This window comes from Lactuca sativa, chromosome 7 (genome assembly GCF_002870075.4).
Source record: "Lactuca sativa cultivar Salinas chromosome 7, Lsat_Salinas_v11, whole genome shotgun sequence".
NCBI classification, from domain to species: Eukaryota; Viridiplantae; Streptophyta; class Magnoliopsida; order Asterales; family Asteraceae; genus Lactuca; species Lactuca sativa.
The window spans coordinates 114,927,401-114,943,361 of record NC_056629.2 but is presented as its reverse complement, the minus strand read 5'-3'; the positions used below and the strand labels follow the sequence as shown (position 1 = coordinate 114,943,361).

At 34.7% G+C, this 15,961-nt stretch overlaps 2 protein-coding genes across 2 annotated transcripts; both read right to left on the bottom strand.

Moving 5' to 3' along the window:
* Window positions 1-4,154: 4,154 nt before the first annotated feature.
* Window positions 4,155-5,504, bottom strand: LOC128127314 (uncharacterized). Its single transcript, XM_052765774.1, has 2 exons — window positions 4,778-5,504; window positions 4,155-4,705 (listed from the first exon to the last, which is right to left on the bottom strand). Exons 1-2 carry the CDS (start codon window positions 5,502-5,504, stop codon window positions 4,155-4,157), a joined length of 1,278 nt encoding a protein of 425 aa, XP_052621734.1.
* Window positions 5,505-12,241: 6,737 nt separating this feature from the next.
* Window positions 12,242-13,357, bottom strand: LOC111881169 (uncharacterized). The gene has a single exon (XM_023877563.1). It carries the CDS (start codon window positions 13,355-13,357, stop codon window positions 12,242-12,244), a length of 1,116 nt encoding a protein of 371 aa, XP_023733331.1.
* Between the last annotated feature and the right edge of the window lie 2,604 nt (window positions 13,358-15,961).

The window sequence follows — 15,961 nt, the reverse complement described above, 5'->3', positions numbered from 1 at the left end:
ACATAACATCACGGATAAAACAGGAATGCCCCAAACAACAAATAGACCCAAAGCTCCTGTCGCGACCCTTGTCCATAACATCCTTCAAAGTCTTCAACAGGAAATCCATAATCTCTCCACAACTATTGCCCACCACCAAACTTTGCTTCGCCTTTCTGCACCACAAACTCAAATAGAAACACAAAAAAATAATTCCAAAACACCAGTGAATCAAATTAAGTTTCATACTAGACATGGCATCAATCACATGTCTAGGATTCACTATTTGGATAATCTCAATTAAGATCATATCCAAACAGCAAATCCCATAGGTACAAGTCACATGATTAAAGAGTAAACTCTCCAACCAGCGACATATTCCGTCAATTCCTTTGTGCATATTTTTATTCCCAAAAAACCCCCACCAAATACCATTAATAACATCATCCTTATTTAACTGCCACCACTGCCAAACCCAAAACCATAACCAACCACACTCAAAACAGCAAAACCAGAAATTGATCTTCATTATTCAACATTCTCAATTCCCGAAATACCCCAGATCAAATAAACCTTATTATTGATCATTTTAACTCTTTTCTTTAATCCCATCAGCTTCAAACGAATCTCATTCTCAATTCTAGCTATAACCCCCTCAACTGATATTCTGCTGGAACCAAAAAGTCTAGCATTTCTCTCTCTCCAAATATTAGACACACAGCTAGCAAACATACATTTAATGATCAAATTCTCACCTGTCTTCATTTTAAGCATTCTGTTCAACATTAAAATAAGATCATTCCATTCAACCCTTTTCAAATTTAGCCCCACTTTACTGCAGAAATATTTCCAGATTCTAGAGGAATACTCACAATTAAAGAATAAATGGCTATGCGAATCAGGAACATTATCACAAAAAGGACACAGCAAATTACCAGCCAATTCCCATCCTCTAACCCTATCCTGAGTTTTTAATCTGTTCAGGACAGCCAGCCATAAAATAAAAGAGTTGCGAGGAATGCAATTATTATACCAAACAAGATTAAACCAAGGCACAATATCCCCAAAATTATTCAAATCATTCCATACCTGTTTGCAAGAGAATTTTCTGCATATACCTCCCTTATCCCTCCATCCAATAACATCATTCAAATTAGAATCAATACAAAACATAGGAGCTTCAGTCAATCCAGGGTACTTATTAACCCACTCAACCGGCCAAGAATACGACTCCAACTCAAGAACATCACAAACTAAAGCAGAATCACTAAGCCCATTACTAATCCACTCTCTCCTAGGAATAATGGCGCAAAGAATACCAATAGGATGCCACCAATCATGCCATAAAGAAGTGTTCCTCCCATTACCCACACAAGAAATAACATGAGGCCTAACAGTATTCCTTATCTCCAAAAATCTCTTCCATGTCCAGTTCATACTCTTTTTCTGCAGAATATCCCAAAAATTCCTGCTGCCAATATAATTGATTCTCACCCACTGCACCCACAGGGAATTTTTGTTATTAACCACATTCCAAACATGTTTAGCAAGTAAAGCATCATTCCATTTCCTCAAATTCTTTATTCCCAGCCCACCATACTCCTTAGGTTTACAAATATCAAGCCATTTAACTTTAGCTTTCCCTTTAACTATCTCACCATTAGCCCATAAAAAACTCCTGCACATCTTTTCAATCTCATTAATAGTAGCAATTGGAATTTTAAAAATAGAGGCCCAATAAACATGAATAGAAGTTAAAACCGAATTAATGAGTTGCAATCTGCCAGCAAAAGATAAGGTTTTACACTTCCAATTGAAAATTCTCAACTTAATCTTTTCAATCAACTTTTTACAATCTCTATCAAACAGTTTAGTAACACACATAGGAACCCCCAAATATTTAAATGGAAATTTCCCAACTTCATAAGGAAGAATACCCAAAATAATCCTTCTCATATTAGGCTTAACACAACTGAAATAAATCTGACTTTTTTCCATACTAACCTTCAGCCCTGAAATCTTATTGAAATCATCAAGGGCCTTCCTTATAATTCTGGCCGAATTCCCATTACCATAAGAAAAAATTAACAAATCATCAGCAAAACATAAATGGGAAATTCTGAGGCTCAAACACTTACTATGGAACTTAAAATTCAAAGAATCTTCAATAAGTTTACCCATAATAATATTGAAAACCTCCATAACTATAGTAAATAGGTAAGGAGATAAAGGATCTCCCTGCCTAAGCCCACGCTTTCCTTCAAAATACCCATGATCTTCACCATTAAAATTGAGCATGAACCACGGGGAAGAAACACAAGCCATAATCCATTTAACCATGACTGGATGAAACCCAAATCCCTGCAGAACTCTATTAAGAAAATCCCAATCCACCGTATCATAAGCCTTTTGTACATCAATCTTTATCGTACATTTAGGGGTACCTCTCTTTTTTTTGTACCCCACCATCAACTCCTGAGCAAGAAGAATATTATCCAAAATAGATCTACCAGGAATAAAAGCTGATTGGTTATTACTAACAATATCACCCAAGCAATTTCTAATTCTATTTACTATAATCTTACTGATACATTTATAAAAAGTGTTACAGCAAGCTATAGGTCTAAAATCAGAAACTTTCCTCGGAACTTCAACTTTAGGGACCAGAACAATTCTCGTGGCATTAATCCCATTCAGCAATTTACCAGTCCAAAAAAATTCTCTCACAGCCTTACACACATCAGGACCAACAATACTCCAAGCACTTTTAAAAAATTTCGAAGAATACCCATCAGGCCCAGGGGCACGATTGTCATCTATGTCAAACATCGCCAATTTAATTTCTTCATCAGTAACCACTCTAATCATATCAACAGCCACCCTACTGTCCAATTTTTTAGGAAAAAACTCATCATTTAAGCCTGACAAATCAGTATCATCCTTACATCCCAAAAACTTATTAAAATGAGACACAAATTTCTCTATCATAGCCTTCCCACTCACCCAACGACCATCTTCATTCAGAACCATCTGAATACGATTATTGATACCTCTGCTTTTAACAATTTTGTGGAAGAATTTAGAGTTATTGTCCCCATCCTGTAACCATTTGATTTTAGCACGCTGAGCAAGAATCTTTTCTTCATCAATACAAGCAATATTAAAATCTAAGAGAATATTAGCATGCTCTTCCCTAATCTTGCAATCAAAAGGATTATTGTCAATATCTTGTTGTTTACACTCCAAATCCTTTCTTAACTTCTGTATTCTTTTTCCAGCTCCCCAATATTTATTACACATCTCCCTGCAATGTTTTTTGAGAATCTTCAACTTTTGTGTCACTTTAAACATAAAATACCCATCAATATTCTTATCCCAAACCTCCTTAACCAAAGGGAGAAATTCCTCCTTCTCAGAGATAAAATTCGCAAATCTAAAAGAAGGCTTCCACTTTACTTTGATACCAGGAAAATTTAAGATAGCAGGGCAATGATCCGAATTTCTGTATGGTTTAAAGACAGCATGAGCAAGAGGATGGTTCAACATAAATTTTTGATTAACCATAACTCTATCAAGCTTCTTTAACAGCCCCATATTACCCATAGGGGTTTTGTTCCATGTAAACTGAAACCCATAAGACTTCAAGTCCTCCACTTCTATAAAACTCAAACAATCAACAAAATCTTCAACTCCTTTAGGAGTTCTAGAACAGCTTTCAGAATATTCCGAAGGTTTTAAAGCAACATTAAAATCACCTAATAAACCCCAAGCTTCCCTATTAACAACCAAACTATGTTTTTTCAAATTATCCCAAAGCAATCTTCTTTCAATATAATTCGAAGCAGCATATATAAAAGACAAATACATGCCAATATCCGAATTACACAATTTCACATAACAATGAATAACCTGTTTGGATTGAGACAGCAGAATCACATCAAAAAGTCTCGGATTCCACCCCACTATTATTCTAGTACCAGCTTCACAACTATTATTATTAGATATCCAATCCCACTGCCCAAAAGTCTTAGCACAAACACTCTTGAGATTTAAAATTTTGACATGAGATTCAATCACAGCACAAATACCAAGGTTATTACACCTAATAACATCAATAACCTCCTTCTGCTTAACAGACTTATTCAATCCCCTAACATTCCAAGCACCAACAGACATCATTGGGAAAAAAAAGAATTTTTGGCATTTACCTCCTCAAATGCCTGAGAACTCCCCAACTTACTGCTATTATTATCCGCCTCCAACTTATCTTTATTCACTTTATTACTTTCATTTCCTTTCTTCTTCCCCTCTCCCTTGATTGAAGACATCAATTTATTATTCTTGCTTTCATTAGAACCCATTTCACCTTCACCACTATCAACATTTTGATTAGCAACAGTCTTCATAATCTTATCATCCTCTTCCATTTTATCCAATACTTCCTCTTCAATCTCTCCCAAAATTCCAAAGCTGTTTTTATTACTTAATCCCTCCCCTGTTTTATTCTCACTACCAATACTAACATTGCCCATCTCTGTCTTGTTATCCTTTTCCACTACAACCTGCTGCTTATTATTCTCCTTCAACCCCCGATTTCCTATATCATCTTTCCCATTAACAAACTTCTCATAATTTCTATTCTTTTCTAAATTCCAGTGACTTACTCCTTTATTACTCCAATTCCAATTTTGCCCTTTACCATTTCCACCTCTGCTCCCATTATTGCCTTTAGAAAAAATACCCCTTCTCTAATTCCCATTCTTTCCATTATTCTTCATATTATTTGATTGATAATTACCCACTTGAGATTTACTAGTGCCTTCACCATCAATGTTACCCATAACCTTTTTATATTTAACTTCTGTGAAACCATCCCCATTAACAACTTCCTTCCCTTTATTATTCTTTAGATTTCTCACTTCTTCATTATTATCCTCCTTCACAACATTCATAGCAGCAGCACAAACTTTATCTACATGCCCATAGACTTTGCAATGATTACATCTAGAAGGAATCCAAGCATATTCAACATCAAAACTTTGAATCACAGCAGAATTAGAAACAAAATCCCAAGTAGCAATATCATTCTTCTTTCTCCATTCCTTCCCAGCTGCCATTTCAACAAGAATTCTAGCATAAGCATTCCTTCCTTTATGTTCCAAACACATATCCTCAGTAAAGGAATCAAAAGCCAAAGGAATACCTATCTTACTAGCAATTCTACATAAGTTTTCACCACTCCAAACTTCCAAGGGCAAATCAAATATTTTAATCCAAACAGGAATTTTATCATGCTTGTTCTTAGTTAATGTCAAACCAGGCCTCCATCGTTGAAGAAATAAAGGCATATTATTAAACATTAACCAAGGACTACCCTCCAAAACAGATAACATCCCCATTTCATCACTGAATTTAAAGAAGAAAAAACCTTTGCTGTTCATGAATACCTCTTCCAAACCCATATTCTTCCACAATCTTCTTACTTCTTTCTGAATAACAGGGAACGCCAACTTCTTGTCAATCATATAACCATAAGCATCGTTTCATTCTTGAGTTCCACAATAGAAGTCCATGCAATTTAAGCAAAGTTTATGTGCATTGTTTGATTCTTGAATCCCACAATAGAATTCTAAGAAATTTAGCAAAGCTTTCATGAGCATTGTTTCATTCTTGGGTTCCACATTAGATGTCTATGCAATTTAGCAAAGCATTGATAAGCATTGTTTAGTTCTTGAGTTCCACAATAGAAGTAGTCTTTGCAATTTAGCAAATCTTTGATGAGCATTGTTTAATTATTGAGTTCCACAATAGAAGTGTATGCAAATGAAACAAAGCTTTGATGATCATTGCTTCATTCTTGAGTTCCACATTAGAAGTCTATGCGATTTAGCAAAGTTTTGATGAACATTGTTTAATGCTTGAGTTCCACAATAGAAGTAGTCCTCGCAATTTAGCAAAGCTTTTATGAGCATTTCTTTATGCTTGAGTTCCACAATAGAAGTCTATGCACTTTAAGCAAAGCTTTGATGAGCGTTGTTTTATTCTTGAGTTCCACATTATAAGTCTATGCAATTTAGCAAAGCTTTCATGAGCATTGTTTATTTCTTGAGTTGCACAATAAAAGTAGTCTTTGCAATTTAGCAAAGCTTTGATGAGCATTTCTTTATTCTTGAGTTCCACGATCGAAGTCTATGCAACTTAAGCAAAGCTTTGACGAGAATTGTTTCATTTTTGAGTTCCACATAATAAGTCTACGCAATTTAGCAAACCTTTGATGATCATCGTGTCATTCTTGAGTTCCACAATATAAGTCTATGCAATTTAAGCAAAGCTTTGTTGAGCATTGTTTGATTCTTGAGTTCCACAATTGAAGTCTATGCAATTTAGCAAAGCTTTCATGAGCATTGTTTCATTCTTGGGTTCCACATTAGAAGTTTATGCAATTTAGCAAAGCATTGATGAGCATTGTGTAGTTCTTTAGTTCCACAATAGAAGTAGTCTTTGCAATTAGCAAAGCTTTGACGAGTATTGTTTAATTCTTGAGTTCCACAATAAAAGTGTATGTAATTTAAACAAAGCTTTGATGGACATTGTTTCATTCTTGAGTTCCATATTAGAAGTTTATTGCATTTAGAAAAGTTTTGATGAGCATTGTTTAATTCTTGAGTTCCACAATATAAGTAGTCCTCGCAAGTTAGCAAAGCTTTGATGAGCGTTTCTTTATGCTTGAGTTCCACAATAGATGTCTATGCACTTTAAACAAAGCTTTGATGAACATTGTTTCATTCTTGAGTTCCACAATAGAAGTGTGCAATTCAAGCAAATCTTTGATGAGCATTGTTTCATTCTTGAGTTCCACATTAGAAGTCTATGCAATTTAGGAAAGTTTTGATGAGCATTGTTTAATTCTTGAGTTCCATAACAAAAGTAGTCTTCGTAATTTAGCAAAGCTTTGTTGAGCAATGTTCAATTCTTGAGTTACACAATAGAACTCTATGCAATTTAAGCAATGCTTTGATGAGCACTGTTTCATTCTTGAGTTCCACATTAGAAGTCTTTGCAATTTAGAAAAGCTTTGATGAGGATTGTTTAGGTCTTGAGTTCCACAAGAGAAGTAGTCTTCGCAATTTAGCAAAGCTTTGATGAGCATTTCTTTATTCTTCAGTTCCACAATAGAAGTCTAGGCAATTTTAGCAAAGCTTTGACGAGCATTGTTTGATTTTCGGGTTCCACAATATAAGTCTATGCAATTTAAGCATTGCATCGATTAGCATTGTTTAATTCTTGAGTTCCACAATAGAAGTAGCCATTGCAATTTACCAAAGCTTTGATGAGAATTGTTTAAGTCTTGAGTTTCACAATAGAAGTGTATGCAATTTAAACAAAGCTTTGATAAGTATTGTTTCGTTCTTGAGTTCCACATTAGAAGTCTATGAAATTTAGCAAAGCATTGATATGCATTGTTTATTGAGTTCCACAATAGAAGTAGTCTTCGCAATTTAGCAATGCTTTGATGAGCAATGTTTAATTCTTGAGTTCCACAATGGAAGTCTATGCAATTTAAGCAAAGTTTTCAGAAGAATTATTTCATTCTTTAGTTCCACATTAGAAGTCTATGCAATTTAGTTCAATAAGCATTGTTTAATTCTTGAGTAACTCAATAACAGTCGTCTTCGCAGTTTAGCAAAGCTTTGAAAAGCATTGTTTAATTCTTGAGTTCCACAATAAAAGTCTATACAATTTAAGCAAAGCTTTGATGAGCATTGTTTCTTTCATGAGTTCCACATTAGAAGTCTATGCAATTTAGCAAAACTTTGATAAGCGTTGTTTAATTCTTGAGCTCCACAATAGAAGTTGTCTTCGCAATTTAGCAAAGCTTTGATTAGAATTGTTTAATTCTTGAGTTCCTCGATAGACGTCTATGCAATTTTAGCAATGCTTTGATGAGCATCGTTTGATTCCTGAGTTTCACAATAGAAGTCTTTGCAATTTAAGCAAAGCTTTGATGACCATTGTTTGATTCTTGAGTTCCACAATAGAATTCTATACAATTTAGCAAAGCTTTTATGAGCATTGTTTCATTCTTGGGTTCCACATTAGATGTTAATGCAATTTAGCAAAGCATTGATGAACATTGTTTAGTTCTTGAGTTCCACAGTAGAAGTAGTCTTTGCAATTTAGCAAAGCTTTGATGAGCCTTGTTAAATTCTTGAGTTCCACAATAGAACTGTATGCAATTGAAACAAAAGTTGTGATTAGCATTGTTTCATTCTTGAGTTCCACATTAGAAGTCTATGCAGTTTAGCAAAATTTTGGTGAGCATTGATTAATTCTTGAGTTCCACAATAGAAGTAGTCCTCGCAATTTAGCAAAGCTTTTATGAGCATTTCTTTGTGCTTGAGTTCCACAATAGAAGTCTATACACTTTAAGCAAAGCTTTGATGAGCATTGTTTCATTCTTGAGTTCCACATTATAATTCTATGCAATTTAGCAAAGCTTTGATGAGCATTGTTTAATTCTTGAGTCCCACAATAGAAGTAATCTTTGCAATTTAGGAAAGCTTTAATGAGCATTTCTTTATTCTTGAGTTACACAATAAAAGTCTATGCAATTTTAGTAAAGCTTTGACGAGAATTGTTTCATTCTTGAGTTGGAAGTCTACGCAATTTAGCAAAGCTTTGATGAGCATTGTTTCATTCTTGAGTTCCACAATATAAGTCTATGTAATTTAAGCAAAGCTTTGATGAGCATTGTTTGATTCTTGAGTTCCACAATTGAATTCTATGCAATTTAGTAAAGCTTTCATGAGCATTGTTTCATTCTTTTTTTTTTGAAAAGAGCCAAAGCTCAGCAAACTTTATTAAAAAGAATAAAAGAATACAACATCAAACAAAAACAAAAAAGTCAAACAAATTACAAATTAACCAACCTATCCATAACCAACTACCAAGCCACTTTCTAAAAACTAGAAATAACCACCCAAAAACCCAATAAACCCTAATATCCTTAAAGGTAGCCCAAGGACTTATTGAAAGAGGAAAAAAAAAGGTAACTTCACCCCCTTGCACCACCAATAACCCCAAAAATCATAAAATCCAAAGCAAGGGGTAAGGCCCTTAAAAAAACCCTCAATCCATTGGCTAAACTTTAAGAAAAAATCCAATAAACCCACAACCCTCATAACACAATACACAAAATATAACCAATAAAAGATAACACAATTAAAGAACTCAAAATTGTGATAACAAAAAAACCCCATGAAATAATCATTCCCGAATCTTCTGTCCCTTTTCCTTTCCTCCATCCTCCTCTTAGTCTTCAACAGGAAACCCTCCATCTTCTTGCATCTACTGCCCAACTCCATCCATTGCAACAACTTTCTGCACCACAAACACAAGCCAAAACACAACAAACTAACACCAAAACACCAGAAAATCAGAATTAGTTTCATACTAGACATGGCATCAATCACATGTCTAGGATTCTCTATTTGGATAATCTCAAAAAAGATCATATCCAAATAGAAAATCCTATAGGAACAAGTTACATGATTTAAGAGAAAACTCTCAAACCAGTAACATATTCCGTCAATTCCTTTGTGTAAACACTTATTCCAAAAATACCCCCACCAAATTCCAGCAATAAGATCACCACCATTTAATTGCCTCCGCTGCCTATCCCAAAACGAACCCCACTAAACAGCAATTTAGCAAACCAGAAAATGACATCCATAACTTAGACTTTATCCATTCTAAAAATACCCCAGGCCATATAAATTTTATCATTGACCATCTTAGCCTTTTTCCTCAAACCCAACAGCTTTAACCGAATTTCATTTTCAATACAAGTAATCACCCCCTCAACCGAATTTCTTTTTATACTAAAAAGTCTAGAGCTCCTCTCCCTCCAAATCTCACTACACAACTAGCAAACATACATTTAATAATCAAATTCTCACCAGAATTCAATTTAAGCAAGTTGCATAACTTTAAAATCAAATCATTCCAGTCATCCGCTAAAAAATTAATACCCACCTTATTGCAGAAATACCTCCAAATATTGTGGGTATAATCACAATTAAAGAACAGGTGGTTATGCGAATCAGGCACATCAGCACAAAACGGACAAAGTAAATTACCAGACACTTCCCATCCTCTGACACGATCCTGTGTTTTTAATCTTTTCAAAATGGCCATCCACAAAATAAACGAGTTCCGAGGAATGCAATTAGCATACCAAGCAATATCATGCCAAGGAACTTTATCTCCAAAGTTATTAATATCACACCACACCTGTTTACATGAAAAATTTTTACACATACCTTTCTTATCTCTCCACCCTGCAACATCACTCAAATTATGATCAATACAAAACATGGGAGCATCCTTCAATCCAGGGAACTTATTAACCCATTCAACCGGCCACGTATAAGTATCATAGTCAAGATCATCACTGACCACTGAAGAATCACTAAACCCATTACTAACCCAATCTCTTCTAGATATAATTGAACAAAGAATACCTAATGGGTGCCACCAATCATGCCATAGAGAAGTATTCCTCCCATTTCCCACACACGAAACAACATGTGGCCTGGCAATTTTCCTAACTTATAGAAACCTCTTCCAAGTCCAGTTCATACTTTTTTTCTGCAAAATATCCCAAAAATTTCTATTACCAATATAATTGGCTCTCACCCACTGAACCCACAGAGAAAATTTGCTATTAATCACATTCCATACATGTTTAGCTAACAAAGCATCATTCCATTTTCTTAAATTCTTGACTCCCAAACCTCCATACACTTTTGGCTTACAAACATCTTGCCAATTGACTTTAGCTTTCCCTTTGACTATCTCACCATTCGCCCATAAGAAACTTGTGCACACCTTTTCAATCTCCTTAATAGTAGCAATGGGTATTTTAAATATCGAAGCCCAATAAACATGAATGGATGTCAAAACAGAATTAATGAGCTGCAACCTACCAGCAAACGATAAAGTCTTACTTTTCCAATTGAAAGTTCTCATCTTAATCTTCTCAATCAACTTTTTACAATCTCTTTCAAACAGCTTAGTAACACACATAGGAACACCCAAATATTTAAACGGAAATTTCCCAATATCAAAAGGAAGTATAACCAAGATAATCCTTCTTATATTAGGCTTAACACAACTAAAGAAAATATGACTTTTTTCCATACTCACCTTCAGCCCTGAAACTTTTTTGAACTCATCAAGGGCATCCCTTATAACTCTAGCCGAATTCCCATTACCATAAGAAAAAACCAACAGATTATCAGCTAAGCATAAATGAGAAATTTTAAGGGCCATACACTTACTATGAAACTTAAAATTCTAGGAATCTTCAATATGCTTACCAAGGATGATATTAAACACCTCCATAACTATAGTAAATAGGTAAGGAGATAGAGGATCTCCCTGCCTAAGACCCCTCTTTCCTTCAAAATACCCATGATCTTCACCATTTAAATTAATCATGAACCACAGGGAAGAAACACATGCTAATCCACTGGGTCATAATCGGATGAAACCCAAACCCCTTCAAAATTCTATTAAGAAAATTCCAATCCACCGTATCATATGCTTTTTGAATATCAATCTTTATGGTACATTTAGGAACTCCCCTCTTTTTTTTATACCCCACCATCAACTCCTGAGCAAGAAGAATACTATCCAAAATAGATATGCCAGGAACAAACGCAGATTGATTTTTACTAATAATATCTCCCAAACTGTTTCTGATTCTATTCACTATAATCTTACTAATACACTTATATAAAGTGTTACAGCAAGCTATAGGCCTGAAATCAGAAACTTTCCTCGGAAAATCAACTTTAGGAATCAACACAATTCTCGTAGCATTAATCCCCTTCAACAGTTTTCCTGTCCAAAAAAATTCCCTCACCGCTTTACACACCTCTGACCCAACTATACTCCAAGAACTTTTAAAATTTTTTGAGGAATACCCATCAGGACCAGGGGCATGATTGTCATATATATCAAACATCGCAGCTTTGATCTCTTCATCAGTAACCACTCTAATCATATTAACAGCCACCCTTCTATCCAATTTTTTATGAAAAAAATCATCATTTAATCCCGATAACTCAGTAACATCTTTGCAACCCAAAAACTTTTTAAAAATGAGAAACAAACTTATCCTTCATAGCCTTCCCACTAACCCATCTTCCATCTTCATCAAGAACCATCTGAATACGATTGCTATTGCCCCTACTCTTCACAATTCTATGAAAAAACTTAGAATTATTGTCCCCTTCCTGTAACCACTTAATCTTAGCTCGCTGGAAAAGAAGTTTTTTTCATCATTACAAGCAACATTAAAATCAAAGAGAATATTAGCATGCTCCTCCCTGATCTTACAATCAAACGGATTAAGATCAATTTCATATTGTTTACATTCCAACTCTCTTCTTAACTGTTGAATTCTCTTCCCAGCACCCCAATGCTTATTGCAAAGCTTCCTACAGTGTTTTTTAAGAATCTTCAACTTTTGACACACTTTGAACGTAAAAAAACCATCAATATTTACATCCCAAATTTCCTTGATAAAAGGCAAAAACTCCTCCTTCTCAGTGATAAAATTAGCAAACCTAAAAGAAGGTTTCCATTTCACTTTGCCACCAGGAATATTTAAGATAGCAGGACAATGATCCGAATTTCTATAAGGTTTAAAAATAGCATGGGCTAAAGGATGATCCGAAATAAATTTCATATTGGCCATAACCCTATCTAACTTCTTCAAAAGACCCTTATTCCCAGCAGGAGTTTTGTTCCAAGTAAACTGAAATCCAGAAGTATTCAGGTCCTCAACTTCAATAAAATTTAAACAATCAATAAAATCTTCAACTCCTTTGGGTGTTTTAGAACAGCCTTCAGAATATTCTGATGGCTTTAAAGCAACATTAAAATCACCTAATATTCCCCAAGCTTCCTTCTTAACAACCAAGCTATGTTTCTTCAAATTATCCCATAGCAATCTTCTCTCAAGATAATTCGAAGCAACATATATAAATGACAAATACATGCAATAATCAGAATCACAAAATTTAACATTACAGTGGATAACTTGCTTGGACTGAGAAATCAGCATCACATCATAAAGTCTAGGATTCCAACCCACTATAATTCTAGTTCCAACCTCACAACTATTATTATTAGAAACCCAATCCCATTGAACAAAGGTCTTAACACAAACATTCTTAAGATTTAAGACCTGGACATGAGATTCCACCATAGCACAAATACCAAGGTTATTACTTCTAATAACATCAATAACCTCCTTCTGCTTAACAGCTTTATTCAAACCCCTAACATTCCAAGCCCCTATAGACATCTTTGGGAATTAGTAGAGTTTTTGGCATTTTCCTCCTCAAATGCCTGAGAAATCCTATTTTTGCTGCTACTGATCCCCTGAACCATCCTACTATTCTTCATTTTATTACTTTCATTCCCTATTTTACCCTTCCCACCATCTTTAGAAGAATCCAACTTATTATTCATGATTCCATTATCATCAACAGTAGAACCATCACATTCTTATCCCTGATGTATAATAACTTTTTCTCCTTTAATATCCTCCTCCATTCTATCCATCACATCCTCTTCAATCACTCCCATAATTTCAAAACTGTTTTTGTTAATGAAACCATCACCAACATTATTCTTACTTTCCATACTTTTGTTACCATCCTCTTTTTTATTATCCTTTTTTATAGCATACCCTTGCATCTTGTTCTCCTTTATCCCCTGATTACCAGCCAAATTCTGACCATTAGCAAACTTCTCATATCTTCTATTCTTTTCTAAATTCCAATGACCTACCCCTTTATTATTCTAATTCCCATTCTTCCCTCTTCCATTACCACCTTTATACCCATTATTGCCTCTGAAACTATTGCCTCTATTCATATTCCCATTCTTCCCATTATATCTTTGATTGTTCGATTGAATATAACCCTCCTTAGATTTACTTGTGCCCTCAACATTATTGCTTCCTGTCATCTTCTTATAACTGACTTCTATAAACCCATCACCATTAACCACTTCCTTCCCTTTATTATTCTTAATGTTCCTATTATCCCCATTCTTAACCACTTTCTCTTCATTCATAGCTGCAAGACACACTTTATTCACATGCCCATATACTTTACAATGATTACATCTAGATGGAATCCAAGCATACTCTACATCAAAACTTTGAATCACAGCAGTATTAGAAACAAAATCCCATGTAGAAACTTCAATTTTCCTCTTCCATTCCTTATCAACCGCCATTTCAACAAGAATTTGAGCATAAGCGTTTCTACCCTTGTGCTCCAAAGACATCTCCTCGGTAAAGGAATCAAATGCTATCGGAATCCCTAACTTGCAATAATACACAAATTTTCACCACTCCATACTTCCAAAGGTAAATCAAAATTTTTAATCCACACTGGAATTTTATCATGACTATTCATAGATAAAGTCAAACCTAGTCTCCATCTTTGAAGAAATAATGGCATATTATTGAACAACAACCAAGGGCTTCCCTCCAATACTGATAACATCCCCTGCTCATCACTAAATTTAAAAAAGAAGAAACCTTTGCTATTCATGAACACCTCTTCAAGACCCACATTCTTCCATAGCCTTCTAACTTCTTTCTGAATCACAGGAAACGCCAACTTCTTATCAATCATATACCCATATAAAGTATTAGTATATAGAATACTCACATTCTTTAAATTCTCAATCGGAATAACAACAGGTCCTTCCTCATTACCAATTTCCCCTGGAATATATCTGACATCAATCTTTCCCTTATGTCTATTACCTTTTAACACATCAGCATAAGAGTTCTCTAATTTCCCCTGCATATCACTATCCACCTTTTTGCCATTATTAGCAGCTCCCAAAATAGAAGGAAGAGTATTAATACTATTAATAACAGTACCACACATCAACTTCACACTAGTCTCTTTACTACTCTTATCATTAGCCTCCTCTTCCATCATTATTTCCTCATCTTCACTGGATTCTTCCTCACTAGAATCAACTTCCCATTCCTCTTCAGCAGAACTATCTTCTTCAGTATCACCTTCCTCCTTATCAACTTGCTTATCCAATTTTGAGATATCCATGTCCATATTCTGATTCATCCCACTATCAACTTCCTTCCCCACATACGTATCCAATTTTAAAAAGTACATATTCAAAACCAATTACAATATGATGCCAAAATATGAAGTTAAACTGACGACGCAGCGTCCCTTCTTCAAAAGCTGTTTGATACGTGTAATTACTGAATCACTGGGACATACAAGTAGTTTTGAAAGAGTAGATTAGCATTTAAGCTGGTGAGTTTCATAAGTATTAAATGACAATGTTTGTATGATATGAAATGTTTTGTTTTTGTTTGTTTGTTCCTAGAAAATCCCATATTTTCTACTAGTATAAATGTAGTCTTCTATCAAGACTAATGTTTGTTTCTAGAAAATGTATGTACGTGTAAAATATCCACTATCTTTGAAAAACCTCGTAAATCAATGTATTTTTAATACCCCATGTGAGTTTTATAACCATACTATTGACTCGGATTGCCTATACACAACGTTCTTCAGGCGTTGGAATGTTATGACGTTTGTCACCCCAAATGGTGGACTGTAGCTAACAGTCAGGGCGCGGGTTGTCAAGCCCGTATAGATCTATACACAAACACCATGCTCCCCCTCCAAGGGATTCTGGTATATAATACAGGACTTGAAATGTGTACTCGAACGTACGTGAAGTTAATGTCTCACAAAACTTAGTATAAAAACAGATTTACGTGTTAAAATGCTCGTTTGTTCTTGTATGTGAAAGTGACTTCTTGAAAATCGCGTTTCTAATATGTAAAAGTTAGTAATGTTTTCGTAAAACTATACCTATTATAGCTTTCTTAAAGTGTGTCTCGTTTGTT